This window comes from Ursus maritimus, unplaced genomic scaffold (assembly GCF_017311325.1).
Source record: "Ursus maritimus isolate PB19 unplaced genomic scaffold, ASM1731132v1 scaffold_16, whole genome shotgun sequence".
NCBI classification, from domain to species: domain Eukaryota; kingdom Metazoa; phylum Chordata; class Mammalia; order Carnivora; family Ursidae; genus Ursus; species Ursus maritimus.
Window position 1 is genome coordinate 44,607,514 of NW_024424008.1, and position 24,813 is coordinate 44,632,326.

Below are 24,813 nucleotides of genomic sequence, written 5' to 3' on the forward strand. Positions count from 1 at the left end.
GGAGCTAAGACAATACAATGGAGAAAAGATGATGTTCTTAAGAAATGTATCTGAAACCACAGGGCTTCCATATGCAAACAAATAAATCTAGACACAAACTTTACACCCTTCACAAAAATTAACTCTAAAATGAATCACAGACATAAATGTGAAATACTAAAGTATAAAATTCCTAGAAGACGGCATAGGAGAAAATCTAGATGACCTTGGGTATGGCAATGACCTTTTAGATAACAACACTAAAAGCAGCATCCATGAAAGGAAAAGATGATAAGCTGAAATTCATTATAATTTTTTAAAATTCTACTTTGCAAAAGACAGTCAAGAAACTAAGAAGACAAGCCACAGACTGGGAGAAAATATTTCACAAAAAATATATCTGGTAGAGGACCATTATCCAAATTGTACAAAGAACTCTTAAAATTCAATAATAGGAAAACAATGGGTATTAAGGAGGGCACATATTGCATGGAGAACTGGGTGTTATACGCAAATAATGAATCATGGAACACTACATCAAAAACTGGGGATGTACTGTTTGGTGACTAATATAACAAAATAAAAATTATTTTTAAAAAAAAAGAGGAAAGAAAACAAAAAAAAATTCAATAATATGGAAACAAAGAACCCAATTAAAAATTGGGCCAGAGACCTTAAGAGACACCTTACCAAAGAGGATGTACAGATGCCAAATAAGCATATGAAAAGTTGTTTTACATCATAAGTCATCAGGGAAATGCAAATTAAAACAACAATGAAGTATTGCTACAAACTTATTTGAATTGGCCAGAATCCAGAACACTGGGAACACCAGACACTGGTGAGAATGTGAAGCAACTCATTTATGGCGTACATGCAAAATGGTACAGCCACTTTGGAAGACAGTTTGGCAGATTTTTTATTATGTTATGTTAGTCACCACCTACCGGCCTACCCCATTCCCCCACCCCCCTCCCCTCTGAAGCCTGTAGTTTGTTTCCCAGAGTCCACAGTCTTTCATGGTTCATTCCCCCTTCTGTTTACCCCCCCTTCATTCTTCCCTTCTTTCTCCTACCGATCTCCCTGCTATTCCTTATGTTCCACAAATGAGTGAAACCATATGATAATTATCTTTCTGTGCTTGACTTATGTCATTTAGCATAATCTCCTCCAGTCCCATCCATGTGGATGCAAATGTTGGGTAATCATTCTTTCTGATGGCTGAGTAATATTCCATTGTGTATATGGACCACATCTTCTCTATCCATTCATCTGTTGAAGGGCATCTCGGCTCCTTCCACAGTTTGGCTTTTGTGGACAATATTGTTATGAACATTGGGGTGCATATGGCCCTTCTCTTCACTATGTCTGTATCTTTGGGGTAAATACCCAGTAGTGCAATTGCTGGGTCATAGGGTAGCTCTAGTTTTTTATACAGAAGATTTTCAAGCAGAATCCTATAGGCTCATCTCTTGGGGAAGTGAGTGAAGGAATTAATTCTCCTGCAATGGAAGGTAGATGACATGTTTTCCTCCAACTAGAAATTCTAAAATTTTATATTAGTAGCTTTTTATAAATTTTGTGTTTCATTATCACCACATTCACTGAAATTTGCATATTAAGCCTTAGACTTCAAAGAAAGAATGAAAATATGCCTGTTAAAGGAAGTTCTCATACTGATAAGAAGAGGTGATTGATATTGATAAGATGTTAAGAGTAGGGATAATTTCTAATTTTTATACCATCTGCAGACTCGAATTTGCAAACAAAGACTCTACCCCCTTCAAACTCACCATCTTCCCCCTACAAACCACTCTCCTGCCACACAAGGACACTTTAATCTGACTTCTCCCCTTCATTTCTTTCTGAGTGTGTACTTACTATGGGTCACTGAACTCAGCCACATGTAAGAATTTTCTTAAGTTCCAAGATTCTCCTTCTTCAGTTGGTTGAGCAGGGGAAATGACCAGGACAAATGCAGAGTAGAAATAGGACAGAGAAAGAGGAAAGGGTCATATAAGCACAACAAAAGTTAAAGAGAACAGGCAAAGTTTTAGACACCTGCCAGCTAATGGAAAACACATCTAACACGGTAGAGAGATTTTTCTAGTTTCTAGGCAAGAAGAATGTGTTCCTAAAGCTAAAATCTTATTTTGGTGTAAGATGCCACACACAGAGCCAGGATTTTTTACTATCTGCTCTTAAAACTAAGACACATGGATTCCACACTCAGCCCTGCTATGTAGTCTGATCCTGAAATTCGGGATTTATGTTTTCAAGCTGGAGAGTTTCTTTTGAGACAATATCCCCAGTGGCCCAATACTCAGACTTACAGAGCATGTATAAGCAAAGGGAATAATTAGAGGACTTTCTCTCCTCCCACATACCCCTCTTCCATTATAAATCTCATTATTTCATAATAGCATATACTCATTATAAAAGTAGCATTGCAACTTTATATGCTATTTGGTAAATATCCAATAAAGCAAGAAAATATACCGCAATTCCTCTACCTTAGCATTACCAATGTTAATAGTATCGTGTTTTCTTTCCAATCACTGAACCACATGGTTATGGTATATTTTTAACTTCTTACAATCATACTGCATATGTAGTTTTTTTGCATGTTTGCCTTTTATTTTTTTAATTATGTTATGTTAGTCACCATACAGTACTTCATTAGTTTTTGATGTAGTGTTCCATGATTCATCGTTTGCATGTAACACCTGGTTCTTATTGCAATACGTGCCCTCCTTAATAATGTTTGACTTTTAATTTCCATTTTTAAACAGTTTTCCTTATATTTCCCAAAATAAATTCAGTAGGTAGGTAGATAAATAGATAAGTATAAATATAAAGTACACTGTGATAAACCTCTTAATTCATACAGTTATCCATACTTGAGACCTTATTAAAAATAAGCTAACCTATGGGGCACCTGGGTGGCCCAGGCAGTTAAGCGACTGACCCTTGGTTTCAGCTCCGGTCATGGTCTCAGCATCATGGGATTAAGCCCCGTGTCAGGCTCCTCAGTGCAGAGTCTTCTTGAGATTCTCTCTCTCCTTCTCCCTCTGCTTCTACCCCTGCTCTCTCTCTCTCTCTGGTTAAATAGATAAAATCTTTAGAAAAAAATTAACTAACCTAAATAGAAATGCCATAAGTATTATGAAAACTATGTTTTTTTAAGATTATTGGCAAATTATTTACTTTGTTGGCAGCAGTGCTTATGAGGTCCAATTTTATCAGCCTTGTAATAGCATATTTAAAAGTTACAAAGTTTTTTCCATAAGCATTTGACAACCAACTATATTTAAATATTAATTTTTGGTAACTCCTAAGGCTAAATATGTTTACAAATGTGTATTTATTATTTTTCCTTATAGCAGGTAAAACAATGTGTTGATGTCAGGTTAGACTAATAGGCAATGGAATAGAAGAGAAAACATAAAAACATACTCCCTGAATATATGGATAACTGACTTTAAGTCAAAGCTGATATGGAAGATCATGCAGAAATGTTTTTTCAATAAATTATGGTTAGACAGCTTGATCAATAAGGAAAAGGTACATTTAATCTCTTACCACATACCCTCTACAAAATCAACTCCAGGGTTTTATAAATTAAAATCCGTAAAGCAAACAAGGCAGCTTACAAGTTAAACTGGGGAAATTATTTCTGACTCAGATATAGAAACTAGCAACAATAAAGTAAGCATTGAGAATTTTGGTTCCTTTCCAACTGAGAATAACATTAAAAGAATGAAAAGGAAAACCAAAAAGAAAAAGTGAAAGTCAGAGATGTTATTTATAGTACACATTACTAATAAGGACTCATAGTCACAATATGTGAAGAACTCCTAGAGTGTATATTTTATTTTATTAATTTTTATTTTTAGTGTGCATATTTTAAAAACAAGCAATCCAATATGAAAGCAGGCAAATGACTTGACCAGTCTTCACTGAAGAAGAAATACAAATAACCAATAAACAACAACAAAAAATTCTGCTGCATCACTTGAAGAAATAGGGAAATTAAAATTTAAATTGCAATAAAATTTGCTTGAACTAAATATCAAAATCATCAATTACTAGAACTTTCACACTGCTGAAGGGAGTATAAATTTATAGAACCACTTCAGAAAATAGTTAATCATTTTCATATAAGGTGGGAGATATTTCCCCCATAATACAGAAATTTCTCTGTAGAAACCCATGCACACATGGATCAAAGTAATGCATGTGCCTTCAAGGCAGAATTTTTGCTATAGCTAAAATTTGAACACACAAATGTCTACCAAGAGTATGCTTTGCAATGGAATAATACACATTAATATAAAGAATGAATTTATAGCTATGTGTATCATTCAAACACAATTTTTAATAATAGAAACTAGAAATTAAATAGTAGTACACGATCCCACAAATATAAATTCTGAAAAGACAAAAATTAATAAGATCAAAATAAATGAGAAATCAGAATTACCACAGAAGTCATGGTAGTCGAAAGGGAGAGGACTGGCTTCAAGGAAGGGATATGTGAGGCCTTCAAGATTGCAAGCAACATTTAATTTCTTAATTTGGGTAATGGTGACATAAGTGTTTGCTTTATAATGAGCTTTAACTGTACATTTATGCCTATGCATTTTATCTGTACATTATATTTCACAACACGAGCAAACGACTAAATTAGAAATTAAATAAAATTTTAAAATTTTATAAAAGTTTAATAAATGAAAAATAGAAACAGTTAAATTAACTGTTCTCTATTCTGGCCTATGATATGAGAACAGGGACTGGATTTATTCTCCTGCCATAAATATAAAGCTGGACAAAAAAATATAAAAACAGGTATTTTCAGCTATGAGACAACAGGCAGCACAAGATTGTAACACCTGATAGAGGAAAAACAGATGCAGTGAACGCTTCTGTTAGGAGACACATTCTGGACCATGATATGTGAAGGGGATACTCTCAGTGAATGTCAATTGTCTTTCAGAACACTGAATAAGTAAGACACTTTCCTACACATCCTATGATTCCAGCATTACCTTGATACAAAAACTAGTCAAAGACATTGCAAGAATAGAGCTACTGATTAATATCCTTTATAAACACAAATAAAAAAAATTCTCCACAAAATTTTACCAAATCAAACCCTTTATATATGAAAAATAACTATGCATCATGACCAAGTGGGGTTGATTCCAGGAATGTAGGTTTGGTTTGACATTCAAAACTCAAGCAGTATAATCCACCATATTAACAAACCATATGATCATCACAACAGATGTAGAAAGTGCGTTTGACAAATTCCAAAACGCACCCCTGATAAAAACTGTAGCAATTAAGAATACAAGGAATCATTTTTAACTTATTAAAAGAGAAAATCAAAACCAAAAACTCATACCTACCTTCATACTTCATGTTAAAAAAAAAATTTTTTTTTTTCTGCCTAAGATCAGGAGCAGGATGACGATGTCCGCGCTCAGCATTTCTATTAAACATTATATTAGAGTTTCTAGACAAGACAATTAGGCAAGAAAGAGAAACAAAAATCATGCAGATTATAAAGGAGAAGTAAACTGTCTACAATGTGTAGACAACATGATCATCTATATATAAAATCTGGTGGAATATCTAGAAAGCTACAAGAACAAATAAATGAGTTTAGACAAGTTGTGGGACATAACAATTATACAAAAATCAACTGTATTTCTATATATTAGCAATGAATAAGTAGAAATTGAAAATATTAAAACCACCATCTAATGAAGCATCGAGCTTTACATCGGAAACCAGGGATGTACTGTATGGTGACTAACATAATATAATTTTAAAAATTTAAAAAATAATAATAATAAATAAATAAATAAAATAGTATCAAAATAGAAGATAGTGACAAATCTGTCAAAAGATGGGCTAGAACCTGAACATAGAAATGATACATTATTGAGAGAAAGGAAAGAGAAGCCCAGTATTCATGGTCAGATATTGTTAAGATGCCAATTCTCTCAAACCAATCAATAGATTCAAAGCAGTTCTTTTCTTTAAAATTTTATTTATTTATTTATTTATTTATTTATTTGAGAGAGAGAGAGCATGAGTGGAGGGGAGAGGCAGAGGAAGAGAGAGAAGCAGACTCACTGCTGAGCAGGGAGCCTGATGCGGGGCTCAATCCCAGGACCCCGAGATCATGACCTGAGCCGAAGGTAGACGCTTAACCAACCGAGCCACCCAGGTGCCCCGATTCAATGCAATTCTAATGAAAATGTCAGTGGGCTTTTTTGGTACACATTGACAAACTGATTCTAAAATTTATACAGACATACAAAGGACCCTGAATAGAAAAAACAATTTTTTTTTTTTTAGAAATAATGGAGCTGGAGAAGTGGTTCACTGGCTGCACAGGCCTGGTGGTGAACAAGGGCGGCAAACCCAAGTGCATGGGACTCCACCCCTCCCTAGTCTTTGTTAAAATATTAACAGAAGTCCCAAGAATGTGCGGGTGGCCTCGACTGTGCCTTTTCCTATGTGCAAAAGATGATCGGTGCAGAATTCTTGATGATGTTGGAAGTTCGGGCTCATTCATCCCATAGAACACCATTGGGTTTTAGTGAAATATAGCCTGAAAGGGTAGATCACTCCTATCTTGTTCCTGGAGAAGTTAAAAGTCAGCAAATGTCATGATCTCCTGAAGGGATCAGGGACTGAACAAGTCGTACGGTTACACATCTATAGCTGAACACAGCTAGCTGAGTAATGCCTGAGCAGTAAAAGCTGGGCAGCAGTAGCGGGTTTGGCCAGTGCAGTGAGAGAAAAAAAAAATTAATGGGTTTCTATTTTTGGAAAGGAAATGAAAATTTGTATCTTATAAAAATAATATAATTGTATATCCATATAACCAAAGAGAACCAAATAGAAATTAATAGCTTTCATAAAAGTATACAAAAGAAGGTGGATAAAAATTTAACAAAATTGTTAGCCTGTATTTTATAAGGTAGGACTTTGAAATACATTAACTGGAGCTAAACAGCAAATAATTCTTGAAGTAGTCATTCAAGATAGCACTGTGATTTTACATTGATCATATATGCCTTAGACTAAGTGGATAGCCAAGAGGAGAAAATTGTGTAATATGATCGGCTAATGGATAGAAATATTAATTTGGAGGGCTTCAATTCCTCAAAATCCGTCCTGTGGAGAGTGATGTCCTCCACATGCAGGTGAGCATTTCTAGCAGCCGAAGGCCAGTAAAGCTGCAATTTTCTTTCTCCAAAACCAGCAGTGCTTTGGGCTTTTGCTGTGTGAGATCAGGTTTCCTTTTTTTAAAAGATTTTTAAAATTTATTTATTGGACAGAGAGACAGCACAAGCAGGGGGAGCCGGAGAGGGAGAAGCAGGCTCCCCGCTGAGCAGGGCGCCTGACATGGGGCTCGATTCCAGGACGCTGAGATCATGACCTGAGCCAAAGGCAGACACTTAACTGACTGAGCCACTTAGGCGCCCCTAGATCAGGTTTTCTTGGTTTCACAAAGCCCTTTTCCTGCTAACTAAGACATACATTAGTTCTAGTAGGAAAGTATATTTTCCCTCTCTTTAGTTATATTAATTCAAGCTTTAAAAAATCAACTTTCACAAAAAATCTAAATATGTTCTGAGAAGGTACAAAGGCAGAAGTGCCTGAGAAAAGAGAAAATCTCAGACAAGGTGAGGTGGCATCCATTCTTGACTAGAAACTTGCAGTCAGCCAAGGCCTGGAGGGAGAAAGTTTAATCAGTAAGGTGCTAATCCAGGAGGAGGAATGGTCAGATCATCCCTGGAGCAAGGAAGCTCCAGACCTCCCATACTGGCCATCATCACCAGAAAGCAAAAGATTCATCAAGGACACTATGAACCTCACCAGAGAATTGTCCCTCTGCGGATGAAAGCCCATATTGTCTACCTTTGAATTTCAGGAAGAAATCAGAGGAAAGAACAAAACAAAACTTATTTCACTTAGCATAATCCCCTCCAGGTTCATCCACATCAATGCAAATGGTGGGTATTCATGATGGCTGTGTAATATTCCATTGTATATATGAACCACATCTTCTTTGTTGAACTTAATAATAAAAAAAAGAAATCACCAACACCAACACCAAAACAATAAAAACCATAACTATATCCTTCTCAGGACAGGGCATTTTCTTTTTTTTTTTTTTTAAGTTTTATTTATTTATTCGACAGAGATAGGGACAGCCAGCGAGAGAGGGAACACAAGCAGGGGGAGTGGGAGAGGAAGAAGCAGGCTCATAGCGGAGGAGCCTGATGTGGGGCTCGATCCCATAACGCCGGGATCACGCCCTGAGCCGAAGACAGATGCTTAACGACTGCGCCACCCAGGCGCCCCATGGACAGGGCATTTTCTAAACCAGAGTGTCATGGTTATTTATTTAGGAATTAATTTTTGGCTAAATAAAATGTTTTCTGGAATGGTAGCCCAGCATATATAAAACCAAGTGAAACAAAGACATTTGGAAAAAATTCTGAGTATTTATCCTCATGGGGAAGCATTAGCCTCATCCATGAAGACTCAAGGCTCAAGGCAGTATCTCCTGACGTATCAAATCAATTTTAAGCTTTGTTATTTAAAGTGTTTGTTTCTATCGTTTGTTCTTCCTGTGGCTTTGTCTATGCAAGAAAAAGAAGCATCCTACTCATCAAAGACTGAGAGTTTCTTTAAATTTTGAATTTTGCCATATGATCTGAAACTTAGTTGTAAAATTGGTAAGTAGCAAAAACTGGCAAAACCTCAGCACTTTTCATTGTTAAGAATTTTGTGGTGATTATGATGTTTTTATGTTCATAATTTTGCTTTTCTTCTTCTTCAGCTTTGGCTTATATTGCCTAGTCATGGCTGCAGGGCCAGCTTTCCACAGTTTTATAAAACACTCAAATTTCTATAGAATCGCAGTCAATAAAGTGCTTTCTCTATAAAACTTAGCATTATAACTCTGAGTTGAAGCAACAGAAAACGTCAATTTTTCTCAGATACACCAGGATGGAGACATGTTGCTGACATGACTCTATATGGCAGAAGCACCTTAGAAATTAGTAAAGAAATGCTCTTTTTCTGTCAAGAGTGTTCTAGGTGTTGAACCAGATTTCTCTTCATTTCTCCAACCCTCTTTATTTGTTTTCTCTTTCTATATTTTCAAGGACCTTCAGATCACTCAAAAGAAAGAGAGAGAGAGAGAGAGAATGGAAGGAGGGGAGGGAGGGAGGGAGGGAGAGAGGGAGGAAGGAAGGAAGGAAGGAAGACGCTGTCTGAGCCCTGGAATAATAGAAATCCTAGAAATAAGAAAAATTATTTAAAACTACTTATTTTTCCTTTATTTTTAAAAGAACATTGGTGTCTGTTTTATAGCAAATATAAATATTTGATCTTAGAACTCAAAACTCTAACACATAGTTTGGTCTTCTTTACTGATTAAGCAGATCGAATGCTTCATGGGCACCACAAAGTATATTCTGAGATGATTTGATGACACTTCAGAAGGAGGAAGATTGATGGCTTAAAGTCCTGGAGGGAGAAATAATAAAAATTTATAAATAGAAATGAACACAGGATGAGAGGAGGTGGGGAGCTTGATGGTACTCTGACCACTACATCAGGTTGGGGTCAGATTTCACAACTGATTAGGGGGATATGATCATGGCTTTGTGTAGAACAGACAAACCCGTGAGACTAAATCCCTGCTGGGGTCCTCCCTGACACATCTGCTGCTTCCCAGAGAGCTTTAGGAAAGCAGTTTTCTCAGCCATTATGGATGAAGCTTTCTTTAGAAATCCGTATTGATACAGTGCAAAATCTCTGATGATGAGAGACTGTGTCTGTATACAGGGCAGTGTGTGTACACGTGACTGCACGTGCTTGTGTGTATTTTATGTGGGGGAGGTGGTTAGACAGGAAAAGAGGGAGAGATGCCTGGATAAAGACTTTGGGAGAGGATGACAACTCTGGGAAGTTGCTAGTTTGGGTATAATGTTTCTAATTCTACAGAAAGAAAAATATACAACTTACCCCCCTCTTTTGTATTTGGCTGATTTGGGTACTGTAATAAGGAAGTGACCAATCCCCTCTCAAAGCCCCATATAAAGGAAAAATGCCAAGTAACACATAAATGACAATTATATCTTGTGTTTTCCATCAGTGAAAATGCAGTTACCATGAAATTTGGTCTCGGTAAATGTTGAGTTGCTCTCCTTCCAGTAGGGACAGAGCTCCATACATGAGAAGAAATGACACACATGAGTGTAGTGACAACATTCTTCTTCATGGGGCTTCCCCGTGCACCAGCACTGGACATCCCCCTCTTGGGACTCTTCTTGGTGATTTATGTACTCACCGTGGTGGGGAACCTCCTCATCCTGCTGGTGATCATGGTGGATTCCCACCTCCACACCCCCATGTACTACTTCCTGACCAACCTGTCCTTCATTGACATGTGGTTCTCCACGGTCACCGTGCCCAAAATGCTGATGACCTTGGCGTCCCCAGGAGGCAGGGCGATCTCCTTTCACAGCTGTGTGGCCCAGCTCTACTCCTTCCACTTCCTGGGGAGCACCGAGTGTTTCCTCTACACAGTCATGTCCTATGACCGCTACCTGGCCATCAGTCACCCGCTCAGGTACACCAGCATGATGAGTGGGAGGACGTGTGCCCTCCTGGCCACCAGCACGTGGCTCAGTGGCTCTCTGCACTCTGCTGTCCAGACCACACTGACATTCTGTTTGCCCTACTGTGGGCCCATTTGGCCCTGGTCTTTTCATTTACCTGAGGCCAGGCTCCCAGGATGCTGTGGATGGGGTTGTGGCAGTTTTCTACACGGTGCTGACGCCCCTTCTAAACCCGGTGGTGTACACCCTGAGGAACAAGGAAGTGAAGAGAGCTCTGCTCAAGGTGAGAAGTCAGTCAGTATTCACCCAACGTAAATAATGAAGAAAGGCCAGATATGACTAGCTTCTTTTTTTATTTGTTTAGAATTAAATTAAACCACCAACATGAACATTATACTTGTAAGGAACATTTCAAGTATCCAATCTTGATTTTTTTCATTAAAATTTAATGCATTTGTAATTTTTCCCTCTGCATTGCTTGCCAGAATCCCAATATAAGCAGCCATTTTTTTTTGTGATAATCTAAGAGGAAGGATGATGGCTTAGTCTTCTCTTTTATGTTCTATCAAGTTAACTCATCAGAAAAGTAGTTTAATTCTATCCCCTATGTAAATATTTTCCAGAACTGCTCTGCAGTATAATTTACTTATATTTTATTTTGTGCAATTTAAATCAAACCTTACCAAAGTTACTTTTCTTTCCATTATAAACCTTTATATTGGGAAAAAACACATATAATATTTGCAATTCATTATATAATATAGTATCCATATGATGAAATTTTTAGATTACAAAATATTACACCAAAAATACTTGATTTTTCCTTTTTTATTTATTTATTTATTTATTCGACAGAGATAGAGACAGCCAGCGAGAGAGGGAACACAAGCAGGGGGAGTGGGAGAGGAAGAAGCAGGCTCATAGCAGAGGAGCCTGATGTGGGGCTCGATCCTATAACGCCAGGATCACGCCCTGAGCCGAAGGCAGACACTTAACCACTGTGCCACCCAGGCGCCCCAATACTTGATTTTTCTGAATGGCTTTATTCACATTTATGAGCTGTATAACTTTTGGGGCACTGGGTGGCACAGTGGAGTAAGTGTCCAACTCTTGGTTTTGGCTCAGGGCATGATCTCATGGTCATGATCTCATGGTCGTGGAATCAAGCCCCGCATCAGGCTCCACATTCATTTCAAAGTCCGCTTGAGATTCTCCCTCTCCCTCTGCCCTTCCAGTTTCTGATCTGTCTCTCTTTCTCTCTCTCTCTCTCTGAAATAAATTAATCTTGGGGGAAAAAACTCTGTAACTCTTCAATTTTTTCACTTTGAATTCCAAGATTTTCTAAAGTAAATATTTGTCTACTTATGTGTTCTATGCACTATTTCTACTGCATTGGTCACAAATACAACTATCTAGATTGTTGTTTTATATTTACAGAGCTCCTGATTTTATCTTAAATGCAAAGCTTATATTTTTAGCAATCTTAAAATTATTTCTATGAGTAAACAAGGGATAAATAACAAATATGTAAAAAAGAGAAAATAATCTTAGAACAAAAATTTACTACCAATAAATATTGAAAGTATTTTCCAATTTTAGAACCAGATCCTAGTAACTAGACCCATGTAATTACATTGTTTGTAGTTCACATTTGTGTGACTTAAAGCGTAAAATAAACTTTAGATACCATCTGGGGAGGTAAGACTTGGGCCATGAGCTTCAAAAGCAGTCATTCAAATATGCAACTATATTGATAGCATAAAGTAGTTTTTCTGAAAATAAATGCTTAATTTAAATGTCACATATATCCTCTTAATTCAATAAAAGTCAACACTGCCTAGCATACCGAGAAGAGAAGAGAAAACTGGTAGGCACCTGTAGAACTGGAGATCACTTGTCAGACTCCTCAGACTTGCAGCACCTGCCCACCAGAGACCCTTTAGCAAGAGAATCCATCTAGGCTAGGTTGTATATCTTATTCTAAGCAAGTTATGAGGCCATGCTGGGAAGAAAATTGTACTATCTATAAATGTATGACCAATGTAAGCCATGAAACAGTGATCTATACAAGAGGTTAATTACTAGCATTCACTCCAATAAACCAGACTGATATGGCCTAGTCTATAACCTTACTCAATTTTCAAAGGAGAAAACTGAGGACAAGTTAGAGCAAACTTACTTAGCCATTGGGTTCACTTGGATTCTTTCTAGTTTCTTGTAACGTCATACTATTTTACTTAACTCACAGTAGCCCAAAATGTTATGGGACATTTACTGAATGCTAAGTCATGTGATAAGCAATAGATAGACCCAAAGAACTGACATGGTCTCCATATTGCTGAAGCTCATCATCTGGTGAGGGAGAAAAACTAGGGTAGCATCATCCAGGGATTGTAATAAGTATGGATACTCAAGGAAAGACCCGTTAATAGTTTTCATTTGGAAATATGCCAAAAGATTCAAAATTATATTAAAAATATGTTAAACAAAGCCATGTTGAAAGCAATTTAAATGTTTAATGATGACAGATAAGATAAATATCAATGTCATTTTTTAGTGGAAATCATTATTGAAATAAGTATAGAATCACATAGAGTTTCCCCTTCTGTTTAACCCCCCTTCATTCTTCCCATCCTTCTCCTACCCATCTTCCTATTTCTTATGTTCCATAAAATGAGTGAAACCATATGATAATTGTGCTTCTCGGCTTGACTTATTTCACTTAGCATAATCTGAGGGCTTCAGAGGGGAGGGCGGGGGGGGATTGGGATAGGCCAGCAATGGGTATTAAAGAGGGCACATATTGCATGGTGCACTGAGTGTTATAAGCAAATAATGAATCATGGAACATTGCACCAAAAACTGGGGATGTACTGTATGATGACTAATATAACAAAATAAAAATTATAAAAAAATACATAAAAATAAAAAAATAAAATAAAATAAAAAATAAATATAACCAAATGCTGAGTAACTATCAAGCATGAGTGTGAAATAATGACATTTAGAGACATTAAAAAAATGGAAAGTTTCTACCACTACTACAACCATATCAAGTAACTTAAAAATATACAACACAATAATAAAACTCATCCTGAAATGAGCATTTGAAATATAGGAAAGAATAGAAAATTTAAAAAATCAAACCTGTAAATAAATCTGAATAACTATTGTATCATTAAAAATAACGTTCTGGGGGCACCTGGGTGGCACAGCGGTTAAGCGTCTGTCTTTGGCTCAGGGCGTGATCCTGGCGTTATGGGATCGAGCCCCACATCAGGCTCCTCCGCTATGAGCCTGCTTCCTCCTCTCCCACTCCCCCTGCTTGTGTTTCCTCTCCCGCTGGCTGTCTCTATCTCTGTCAAATAAATAAATAAAATCTTTAAAAAAAAAAAATAATGTTCTGTTCTTGAGCTTAAAAAGTCATGATTCGAGACTTCTGGTTTCATCTCCAACAAGTAAAGAGCTTGGAAGCTGTCCCTTGCCTTCTTAAAAAAAAAGACAAATTGGGACACATTGAATATCAAGGCTTTTCCTGGACCCATCAGAGAGCTGAGGTCACAGGGCAAATTAACCTGGGACAGTGACCGGTGATTAACACACAGCAGACTGCCCATTGTGATCTTACTCTTCTGTGTTGATTTTAGAGTGTGGTCCACCTGTGAATGGTTTGTCACACTTCATTACTGATTTCAAATACTCTCATATCACATGGTCACATGTGTCAATATACAGCCAGCAGGTGGCCTTTGGAGGAGGACTAACTAGAAAGTCTCCCATGTCTCACTCACTCACAGCTCACTCCATGAGAGCCCTTGCCTTCTGCTTCTATCTAATGATCTGAAGTGCTAGCATTAGGGCATTTCACCCCCTGACACTTGCTGCACAAATTTCAATATTTTCAAAATTCTACAGTGGCTTTCCATGGCCCCTGCTGACTGGGGGTGAACTGGAGGAATAGAGTGATACCGAATCCGTAGGGTTTCGCCAATGTCTCTTTTGATCTAATATATACGTCCCCTGGTCACTTTGCTAGTATGGGTATCAAAACGTGAGAATAAGGTCCCTGAAAATAGTTTGATAGTGATGACTTTGAAGAAGGATATGACCCTAATACCCATTTTGAAAATGTCCCCCCATTCTACTAAAGAGGAGGAGATATGTTTTTATCTTAATTTTACCCACAGTGAGAAAAATCGATGGAACATAAGAACTAGGAAGATCGGTAGGAGAAGAAAGGGATAAAGAAGGGGGGGTAATCAGAAGGGGCAATGAAGCATGAGAGACTATGGACTCTGAGTAACAAACTGAGGGCTTCAGAGGGGAGGGGGTTGGGGGAATGGGATAGACTGGTGATGGGTAGTGAGGAGGGCACATATTGCATGGTGCACTGTGTTATACGCAACTAATGAATCATCGAACTTTACATCAAAAACCAGGGATGTACTGTATGGTGACTAACATAATATAACAAAAAAATATTATTATAAAAAAAAGATTCTTTCCCTCTCTTTCTGCCCTTCCCCGTCCCCCCAACTCACTTGCCCTCTCTCTCTCAATAAAAAATAAATTAAAAATTTTTTTTAAATATTATTAACTATATTCCCTATGCTGTACTTCTGATCTTTGGGACTTACTTATTTTATAACTGGAAGTTTGTACCTTCTAATTCCTTTCACCTATTTCTCCCATCCTCCACCCTATCTTTATATATTTTTAATAAAATTACTCATACAAAAAAAAAAAGGAAAAGAAAAATCGGGTCACACTGCAAACATTTGAGTTAGACCTGAGTCAGGCTTAGTTAGTGCGGTCAACCTAATGCTTCCTCATCTCTACCTCAGGGACATGGCAGGATTATACCTTCTTCTGACCTTCTTGTGGTTGGGTGGGGGCAGGTCCTGGTCAACATGTATGCATGGTCTGGATACAGAGATTTTTAGACAATAAAAAGAAATGTGAAATGCCTTGGGTTTAGTTTCAGGGTTACTTTTGTTGGGCCAATCATACCACAGAGAGGCTAATATTGAAGAAGGAAAAAAGGTTTTGGTGTAGACATAGGAGGTTGTTGTGATAGGTTTATCTCCAAATGGAAACTACAAAGAACTCAAGTTATCAGGGACTTGAACAAAGAAGGTAGGAACAACATGGAGAGAATGAGGTGCCATCTGTTTAGGAATCAGTGTGGATTAGAAGTCAGGTCCCTGAAAAGTAAATATTTGGAAAAAGAAAGGGTCTGTAGCAGGAAGAACATTTTGAAGAAATTAGGTAGGATTGATATAGGTGGAGACTATGGGGCTCTGACAGTATTTTTCCCAGAGGAACCCACAGCTTCATGGGGAACACATAAGGAACCAGTGGGATGAGACTGCGGGATGACACGTTTGTAATCTCAGTTAGGTGGGGGTAGAGCAGATCATGTGCTTTTCATAGTCTATGGGGGAAAATGTAGTTTCTATCAAAATCCTACATTTCAGTTATAAAATACAAATGACGATTGAAAAATCTGGTTTTGTTATCCCAATAATTACTGATGTACATTGATATTGCTCTGCTCCCCCCAAAATAGAAAGTTCCTGAAGTTAGTGATTGTAATGCACAGTAGAATTTAACGCTATGGGCTTTGGTGCCAGATAGCCTGAAATTAAACCTTGACCACATCCCTTACTAGTGTGGGACATTATCAGGTTATCTAACCAGCCTTTGTTTCTCATTTTTCATAGTAGCAGAACCCATCTTATGGGTTCTTGTAATGATTAACTTGTAAAGTGTCTAGCATAGCCCAAGCTTAATAATGTTTACTGTATTTGTCTCTGAATTATTCTAGAATACTTAATTCATTATAATTTTAATGTTACAGGTATTTTCTTATAAATTCCTTGAAAACTAGTAAATATAGGGGTAGTAAATTTATCAAAATACTTAACGAATCAGAATGATTACATTGTCCATAATTAGCTAGAGTAAATCCATGATCTATAAAGTGATGTAAAGAAAGCAACATTCACGCATCTTCAAAAATACGATTTTAATGGCTGGGAATCTTGACATAATTTGTGAAGAGAATGATTCTGAGAACCAGGCTATCTGACTGGTGGCCACAGGGTTGAACTTTAGATCTTTAATTGAGAATGTACTGTGGTGCCTGGGTGGCCCATTCTGTTAAGCATCTGCCTTTGGCTAGGGTCATGGTCTCAGGGTCCTAGGATGGAGCCCCATGCTGGACTCCGGCTCAATGGGGAGCCTGCTTCTCCCTCTCCTGGTGTCTCTCCCCACCCTGTTGGTGCTCTCTCTCTCTTTCTCTCACTCTCTCTAGTGAATAAATAAATAAAGTCTTTAAAAAAAGAATTTATTATATAATCAGTATCAATCAAACCAGTTCTATACACTCATTTAATCCTCATAACAGTATTTTGAGAGACGGTCATTTCTGAGAAGGAAAATTGAGATAAGGAGCATAAAATATTTCCAAAGTTATTTGAGCCAATATTTGTTTTTGTTTAGATGCAAGTATAGCATTTCATCTATTATATGTGGTGGATGCCCACAACTACGGGCCATGTAGCTATTAAACAGGTATTTTCAGGGTGCTTTGTCCTCTCTAGGCTGTTTTTCTGATTTTTAAAAGAAATGTTGAAATCCCATGAACAGGTTACTTAGAGATATTTTCATTTTTCTCCTCTACACAGGAAACATCATTGGCCCCAGCCTGCAATGTGGGTGTTCCTGTCGCAGAGCAGGTTGGAGTTTGGTGCAGCTGAATTTCCAAGACCCTAAGACGGTGGGAGCAGGAGCTCCCTGGGCAGATGACCAGCCGCCACCAGCTGTGGTAAAAGAATGCAGTGATGAATGGTTCGGTGCTAACTGAATATCGGGTCAGGTAGCCCAGGAATTCAAAGTCAGAGTATGTGATGGAGACTAGTGGTTTCTGTCCTTACCTTCCTCCCGATCCGCCTCACCCAGCCCGGGAAACTGCAGGACCCTGGCAAGGGGGTGATCGTTGGCGGTTCCTGAGAGGAGCATGTCAGCTCCACAGCCTGTCCTGGCAGAGCCACCTGGAGAGTTAAGGAGCTGCTCAGAGCTTAGAACTCTTTCAGGGGTGCCTGGCTGGCTCAGTCAGTTGAGTGTCTGCCTTCGGCCCAGGTCATGATCCCAGAGTCCTGGGATCAAGCCCCTCATCTGGGTCCCTGCTCAACAGGGAGCCTGCTTCTCCCATTCCCTCTGCTCCTCTTCCCCCAACTTGTTCTCTCTCTCTCTTTCTCTCTCTCTCTCTCTGTCTGTCTCTCAAATAGATAAATAAAATCTTGGAGGAAAAAAGGAACCCTTTCAATGTGGGAGCATTTAACATGGTCATGACGTGACAGGAAAAGGGGTGGTCACACTGGGACACACACTCAACACACACACACAGAGCCACTAATGGACTGAGAAGGAAGTCACACAACTGTAACCATGAGTAAGTGACTCTGATATTTGCTACTGTCCTTGGACACTATGCCCAGGAGTGTAATTTCCAAGTTGTATACATAAGTCTCAAGCAAAAATGGAAAAAAGCATATTATAAACTTAGCTATATGAATAATATGACCTTTGTGTCTGAGATCCAAACAGAATAATTTTTAAGAAGGCAAAAACAACGGTATATGTCAACTGTAGCTCAATAAAATGGAACAAAAGATAAAATAAACCTTTCACAGAGAAAAATTTGGTAGACCAAAATTTAAGCATGCTCATCATCAATAAAAATTTAATTCTGGTTTTAAAAATTACTCAGACAAATCCGTGAAACAAATATTTCTGAGTGGATGGTTTTGGACATTTAATACTGAGAACTACATATGTAATATGTTGCATGTTGATGCCTAAATTGTATTACTATTTTTATAGAAAAATGAGCATATCTACTTTCCAACGTTTATTTGCTTGGGGACTATGTCACTGTTTCTATAAGCTTCCACAGAGCTCTCTTCACTTCCTTGTTCCTCAGGGTGTACACCACCGGGTTTAGAAGGGGCGTCAGCACTGTGTAGAAAATTGCCACAACCCCATCTACAGAATCCCGGGAGCCTGGCCTCAGGTAAATGAAAACACAGGGAACAAAGAAACAAAGGACCACAATGCAGTGGGAGGCACAGGTCTGAAAGGCTCTGTGTCTCCCCTCTGAGGTGCGGATCTTCAGGATGGACCAGACGATGGACACATACGACAGCACTATCAAGAGAAAGCAGCCCGAGGCCACGACCCCGATGTTGACAAAGATCACCATCTCGTTCACGGAGGTGTCCGCACAGGCCAGCTTGAGGATGGGAGGGGCATCACAGAAGTAATGCTGGATCTGGATGGGCCCACAGTAGGGCAAACGGAATGTCAGTGTGGTCTGGACAGCAGAGTGCAGAGAGCCACTGAGCCACGTGCTGGTGGCCAGGAGGGCACACGTCCTCCCACTCATCATGCTGGTGTACCTGAGCGGGTCACTGATGGCCAGGTAGCGGTCATAGGACATGACTGTGTAGAGGAAACACTCGGTGCTCCCCAGGAAGTGGAAGGAGTAGAGCTGGGCCACACAGCTGTGAAAGGAGATCGCCCTGCCTCCTGGGGACGCCAAGGTCATCAGCATTTTGGGCACGGTGACCGTGGAGAACCACATGTCAATGAAGGACAGGTTGGTCAAGAAGTAGTACATGGGGGTGTGGAGGTGGGAATCCACCGTGATCACTAGCAGGATGAGGAGGTTCCCCACCACGGTGAGTACATAAATCACCAAGAAGAGTCCCAAGAGGGGGACGTCCAGTGCTGGCGCACGGGGAAGCCCCATGAGGAAGAATGTTGTGACAAGGCTCACATTTGTCATTTTCCACGCCTTGCTGCCTCTCCCTATGGGAATAGAGAGAGCACCTAGCATTTAATTGAAAACTGAAGACCCATTTTCATGTGGCAAGTACATCATCCATGGCAGATAATTCAAGAGTTATACTCCACTTGCTTCATCATCATCCTCCCTCTGTCTCTTTCTCTCTCTCTCTCTCTCTCTCTCTCTCTCTCTCTCGCACACCCACAAACACGTGCACACACAAACAAGGCACCCACAGATATATGTAGCAGAAAGTTTTAGAAATCCATTGTATTAACTTCTGGTTATGTATCACAAATGACCACAAACTTAGCAGCACAAACCAATGCAAATTTCCATTCTTACAGTGTCTGAGTCAGGTGAGCTGGGTGTTCTGCTCAAGATTGAAATCAAGATGTCAGCTGAGTCTGGAATCTCATCTGAGGCTTGGGTTTCTCTTCCAAGCCTATGGAAATCATTGGCAGAATTCAGTTCCCAGCAGCTTTAGGACAGGTGTCTGTCTTTCCTGCTGACTGTTAGTAGGACTCCTCACTCTCAGCTTTAGAGCCCATCCTCAGGTCCCAACCACCTGGCCATTTGATACCATGGCAGCTTACAGCTTCAAAGCCAGTAGAAGACTCTTTCTCCAGTTTGCTATGACAAAGTGTGATGTAACAAAATGCATCGAAGGTGATATCCCATCACAGTCTCAGGTCTCAACCACACTCAAGGGCAGGTAACTCAGCAAGGAGCGTACACCGGGGGCAAGTATCTAGAGGGCCTTTGGGAATTCTGTTTTCTCTCCAGAGTTTATGTGAAAACTTAAAGAACCAAGAGTTTAATTGCCGATAAGGCTGCACACTTCAAAAGTCTACAGTATAGCTGAATAGTTCTCTGGGGTCCTCATATGTAACTCAGCAGTAGTAATACCAGCTGAGAAATTAAAAGTATTAAGTAAGACAATAGATGTGACGTCCTTAATAAAGTGTCTGGCACTTGATAGCTGCTCAAGAAATGATAATGAATCATACAAAATTACCTTGTGATCCAGAACTGGCTTCCTATCGATATCTATCGATATCTATCTATCTACCAATTCATCTCAGATTGGGGGAATGAGAGGGAGAATAAAATGTATTGCAAAAACTTCTCAATTTCAAAGCTGGATCTTAGAGAAAGGCTTCATCACAGGTATTTGACTGGTGTCACTACAACCCCCCTCTGCTTATAAAAGGAGTTCCCTCAGAGGAGTTTGAGGAATTCAGCTCCATGATGATTCCTGCAATCTGCCATCTGATCCAGAAAATACCAAGCCTTGTACACTGCTGGTTCCATACTTCTCTTACACTAGGCTATCCTTTATGAGACTCTAAGAACATAAAATCCATATGTGTTCTCCTAAATCAATCCACTGGCAGTTTTCTAACATATATCCTTCCATCTTAAATATCTAGATATTTATACTAACTTGGCCTTGTTAGAGATAATATCCATTCTTCCATCTTCTACTCCTCATACTCATGAATTCAGGCAATGCCCTTATAAGAGAAAACATCTCCATCGAGAGTATGTTTCTTATTTAAGACCTACTACCTGAGACAGGAAGAACAGAACCGACACCAGAGGAAAGGATATTGCCAGCTTGATGTCAAGAAAAGTTGGAATTCTGTACAATGAAAAGCAAGGCGGAATTGATGTTTTTTTATCTAATCCAAATTAGTTTTGAGTTCAGGATCGTTATTAATTATTCTTTGAGGGAAGACTATGAAACCTGTTTTACAATACGAGAGAAGCCAGGATCTCCCATTTCTAGACAATGTGGCTTAAGCTACACCTAAGCTGTAATTTTCATAGGTGAAGGGGAGTTCAGGCTTCCAGACATGGAATGAATAAGCCATGGGAATGAAGGCACATAGAAAATACTGTCAATGGTATTGTATAATGACAAATGGTGGCTGCACTTGTGGTGAGCAGAGCTTAAAGTACAGAGAAGTTGAGTCACTATGTTATACACCTGAAAATAGTGTAACAATGAATCAACTATACACACAAATTATTTTGAAACCGTACTTTTCAAATAGGAGAATAAATAACAGAGCAGAATTATCATAATCACCTATATGGATATCAGAATTCAAATAATGGTACAAATGTATTTGAAATTTCTATTCTACCGGTGGGATCCCATACCCAGGATAATTTCACATTCAGATTAGATGAAATATGAACCTTTTCATCAGGTGAATTGCAAAGTAGCCTGAGATTTAGCACTATTGATAAGACTGTCAATTATGGTGTAGTGTGTGTGTGTGTGTGTGTGTGTGTGTGTGTGTAGTGAGGAGAAACAGACAAACAGAGACAGAGACAGAGACAGAGAAAGAGAGACTTAGTAACCCAATGTAGAAGGATGTCTAGCAATGCCCAAGCATCTTATCTCTCAGTGGAGGTTCAAGAGGGAAAACAGGAAGACTAAGAGAAATCTACCATTTTAAGAACTCACCTTACAGTATGCGATTCATTTCTGTATAAAACTAATCTGGTTTTTTTTCTTCCAATTTTTTACTATCATTGTCAAGGTGGTAGCTTGCAAGTTATTACTCAAAGAACAGACATACCTGTGATTCTTTGGTGCAAGTGGCTCATTTCTATCCAAGGACCCAACTAGTTGAAGTGCAGGGAATGGAAACTAACATGGCTGGATGGGTAGGAACTTAACTTGATTTGGTGTCTCAGGGGAAGGATTCCTTTTGGGTCTTCAGTTTCCCTTGATGAGCAGAAAAACAACAAGAAGAGACTAAGGAAAGATTTTTCATAATCATGCGTATGTTTCCCACTGTTTTGCTTTTTGAACCCTCCTGAGAAGAGTTCATGTCTTTCTGAAACTAGTATTTATACCTAAGAGGAAGGAAGGAGGACCTAGTTACCCTTTTCCCTCAACAGTGATGCAGATAAACACACGACTGTTGACTCTCAGCTTAAAATTGTCCAGAACTCATAAACAGTCACCACCTGTCCCCACTCTGCATCTCAATGCAACTGTCTCTTCCACCATCTTTTTAAGGTGTGTTTAAAACATCTAAACTTCTAAAAATTTTTGTTGTTTAGAGTTGTAGAGTGACTTTGCTGAAGGAAGTGCCTAAGGATACATAACTATTTCCCAGTTGTATATGTAATAGATTACATTGTTGTCATAACTTTTATGCTCTTATAAGCATGTGTAAGCACTTAATATGGTTAAGTAGTTCTTAATTTATAAATAAGTTTTTCATGAACTTTATTGATTTCTTTGTTTTGAGGTCATAGTCTTTTCTTATTGCTTTGTCAGGACTTTTACAAATTATTTTTTTTATATTTTTTTATTATATTATGTTAGTCACCATACAGTACATCCCCGGTTTCTGATGTAAAGTTCCATGATTCATTAGTTGCATATAACACCCAGTGCACCATGCAATACGTGCCCTCCTTACTACCCATCACCAGTCTATCCCATTCACCCATCCCCCCTCCCCTCTGTAGCCCACAGTTTGTTTCTCAGAGCCCATAGTCTCTCATGCTTTATTCCCCCTTCTGATTACCTCCCCTTTCTTTATCCTTTCTTCTCCTACCGATCTTCCTAGTTCTTATGTTCCATAGATGAGAGAAACCGTATGATAATTGTCTTTCTCTGCTTGACTTATTTCACAGCATCATCTCCTCCAGTGCCGTCCACGTTGCAGCAAATGTTGAGAAATCGTTCTTTTTGATAGCTGAATAATATTCCATTGTATATATGGACTTTTACAAATTAAGATAACTAATTCAAGGTACTCATACCAACATCTGTTGCTGGCTGGATGAAGGAAAAAGCTTCTTCCCACATAATGTTGGTATAAATCTATATACTTACAGTGCCTTCTTTAGGAAAGCAATACGACAGTAGTTGAAGGTAAGAATGCATATACACTTAATTCCAGTAATTCCGCTCCAGGAATTTTTTCGTGATTCTAAAAGTGCCAGTCATTAAGTGTCTTTATCCAAACATATGTGTTGGGGAGCCTTGCTGGCTCAGTTGGAAGAGCCTGGGACTCTTGATCTGTGGCCATGAGTCGAAGCCACACGTTGGGTGTAGAGATTACTTTAAAAAATGTAAACAAACCAAAAAAGAGTATGTTGATACATGGTTTCTAGTGACAAAACAACTGAAAACCAAGTGAATACCCTTACAGAGAAATGGTTGAATAAGTCATGGTGCTGCTACATCATGAAATATTAAGCGGTAACTGAGAGATTATAACCACACCCGATAACTCTGAGTGGCTTTCCTGGGATATTATCAATAATGCACAGAAGTGTTAGCGCTGTACCATCTTTATAAAGAAAACAATAATAATTTGTATATTGTAGGAGTATAGATAAAGGAGCAGGAGGATAAAAATGAGATTATTAATCTGCAGTTGAGAGGTGATGTTGAAAAAAAAGACAAAAAATATTTAAGGATGAGAACAATCATATAGCATATATAATATAATATAATTACTTTATATTTTTTCTTTTTTATAATAATATTTTTTATTATATTATGTTAGTCACCATACAGTACATCCCTGGTTTTTGATGTAAAGTTCCGTGATTCATTAGTTGCGTATAACACCCAGTGATATAATCTAATTACTTTAAATTATACACATTGTTATATGCCTAAAGACACCAGAAAATTAAAGATTTGGATATTAATCTATTGACTTGCAGTTTTTCCACAATATACATTTTAAGTGAAAAAAGTAAGTTAACCAAAGTATATATTTCAGTTGAAACACATTCTTCCCCCCACCCCCACTCCCCGCACACACTCATGTAACAAACCCCTAGAAAAGCCAATGACTCAAACTTGCAAAAGGAACAGGAAACAGGAATGGGCAGAATTATTGCAAATTTGTGCCTCATGAATATGTGATGGTGGTCCACTGACGTCTCCATGGAAGGCGCCAGTCCACAGCGGCTTATCATCACCCCAGCCATGAAGCCCTGAACACACTGCAGGACGAGGTCACCCTGCCGTTCAAATCTCTGTGCTGTTAGTCCTGTCAGGGCCATCCTCTGAATCGTCCTCTCTTGCACGTGCCTTTTATTGCCCCTGCTTTTGACCCAAAGTCTAGGCTGATATATCTTATTGGCTAAGTCTAGATTCCATGTTCATGTTCAGTATTTGCTGCATGGAATGGGAAAGCATCTAGTATTGTTGTTTCTGTAGCAAAATGCAACCCCACTGACAGGAAGAGGGTTTAAATGATACACAGCCAAAATATATGCACAAATAAGTATGCCAATAAAGATCCATGACTGCACACCACCTGTATACATCCT

General features: G+C 38.7%; 2 protein-coding genes across 2 annotated transcripts; one reads left to right on the plus strand and one right to left on the minus strand.

The window, feature by feature from the left end:
* The first annotated feature begins 10,096 nt into the window (after positions 1 to 10,096).
* LOC103662479 (olfactory receptor 10G9-like) lies at positions 10,097 to 17,505 on the plus strand. The gene is made up of 2 exons (XM_008690164.2): positions 10,097 to 10,920; positions 17,327 to 17,505. The coding sequence occupies exons 1-2, from the start codon at positions 10,260 to 10,262 to the stop codon at positions 17,503 to 17,505; spliced, it is 840 nt and encodes a 279-aa protein (XP_008688386.2). The 5' UTR covers positions 10,097 to 10,259.
* Positions 17,506 to 18,567: 1,062 nt separating this feature from the next.
* On the minus strand, positions 18,568 to 19,488 carry LOC103662269 (olfactory receptor 10G9). The gene has a single exon (XM_008689926.2). The coding sequence runs from the start codon at positions 19,486 to 19,488 to the stop codon at positions 18,568 to 18,570; it is 921 nt and encodes a 306-aa protein (XP_008688148.2).
* Positions 19,489 to 24,813: the final 5,325 nt, after the last annotated feature.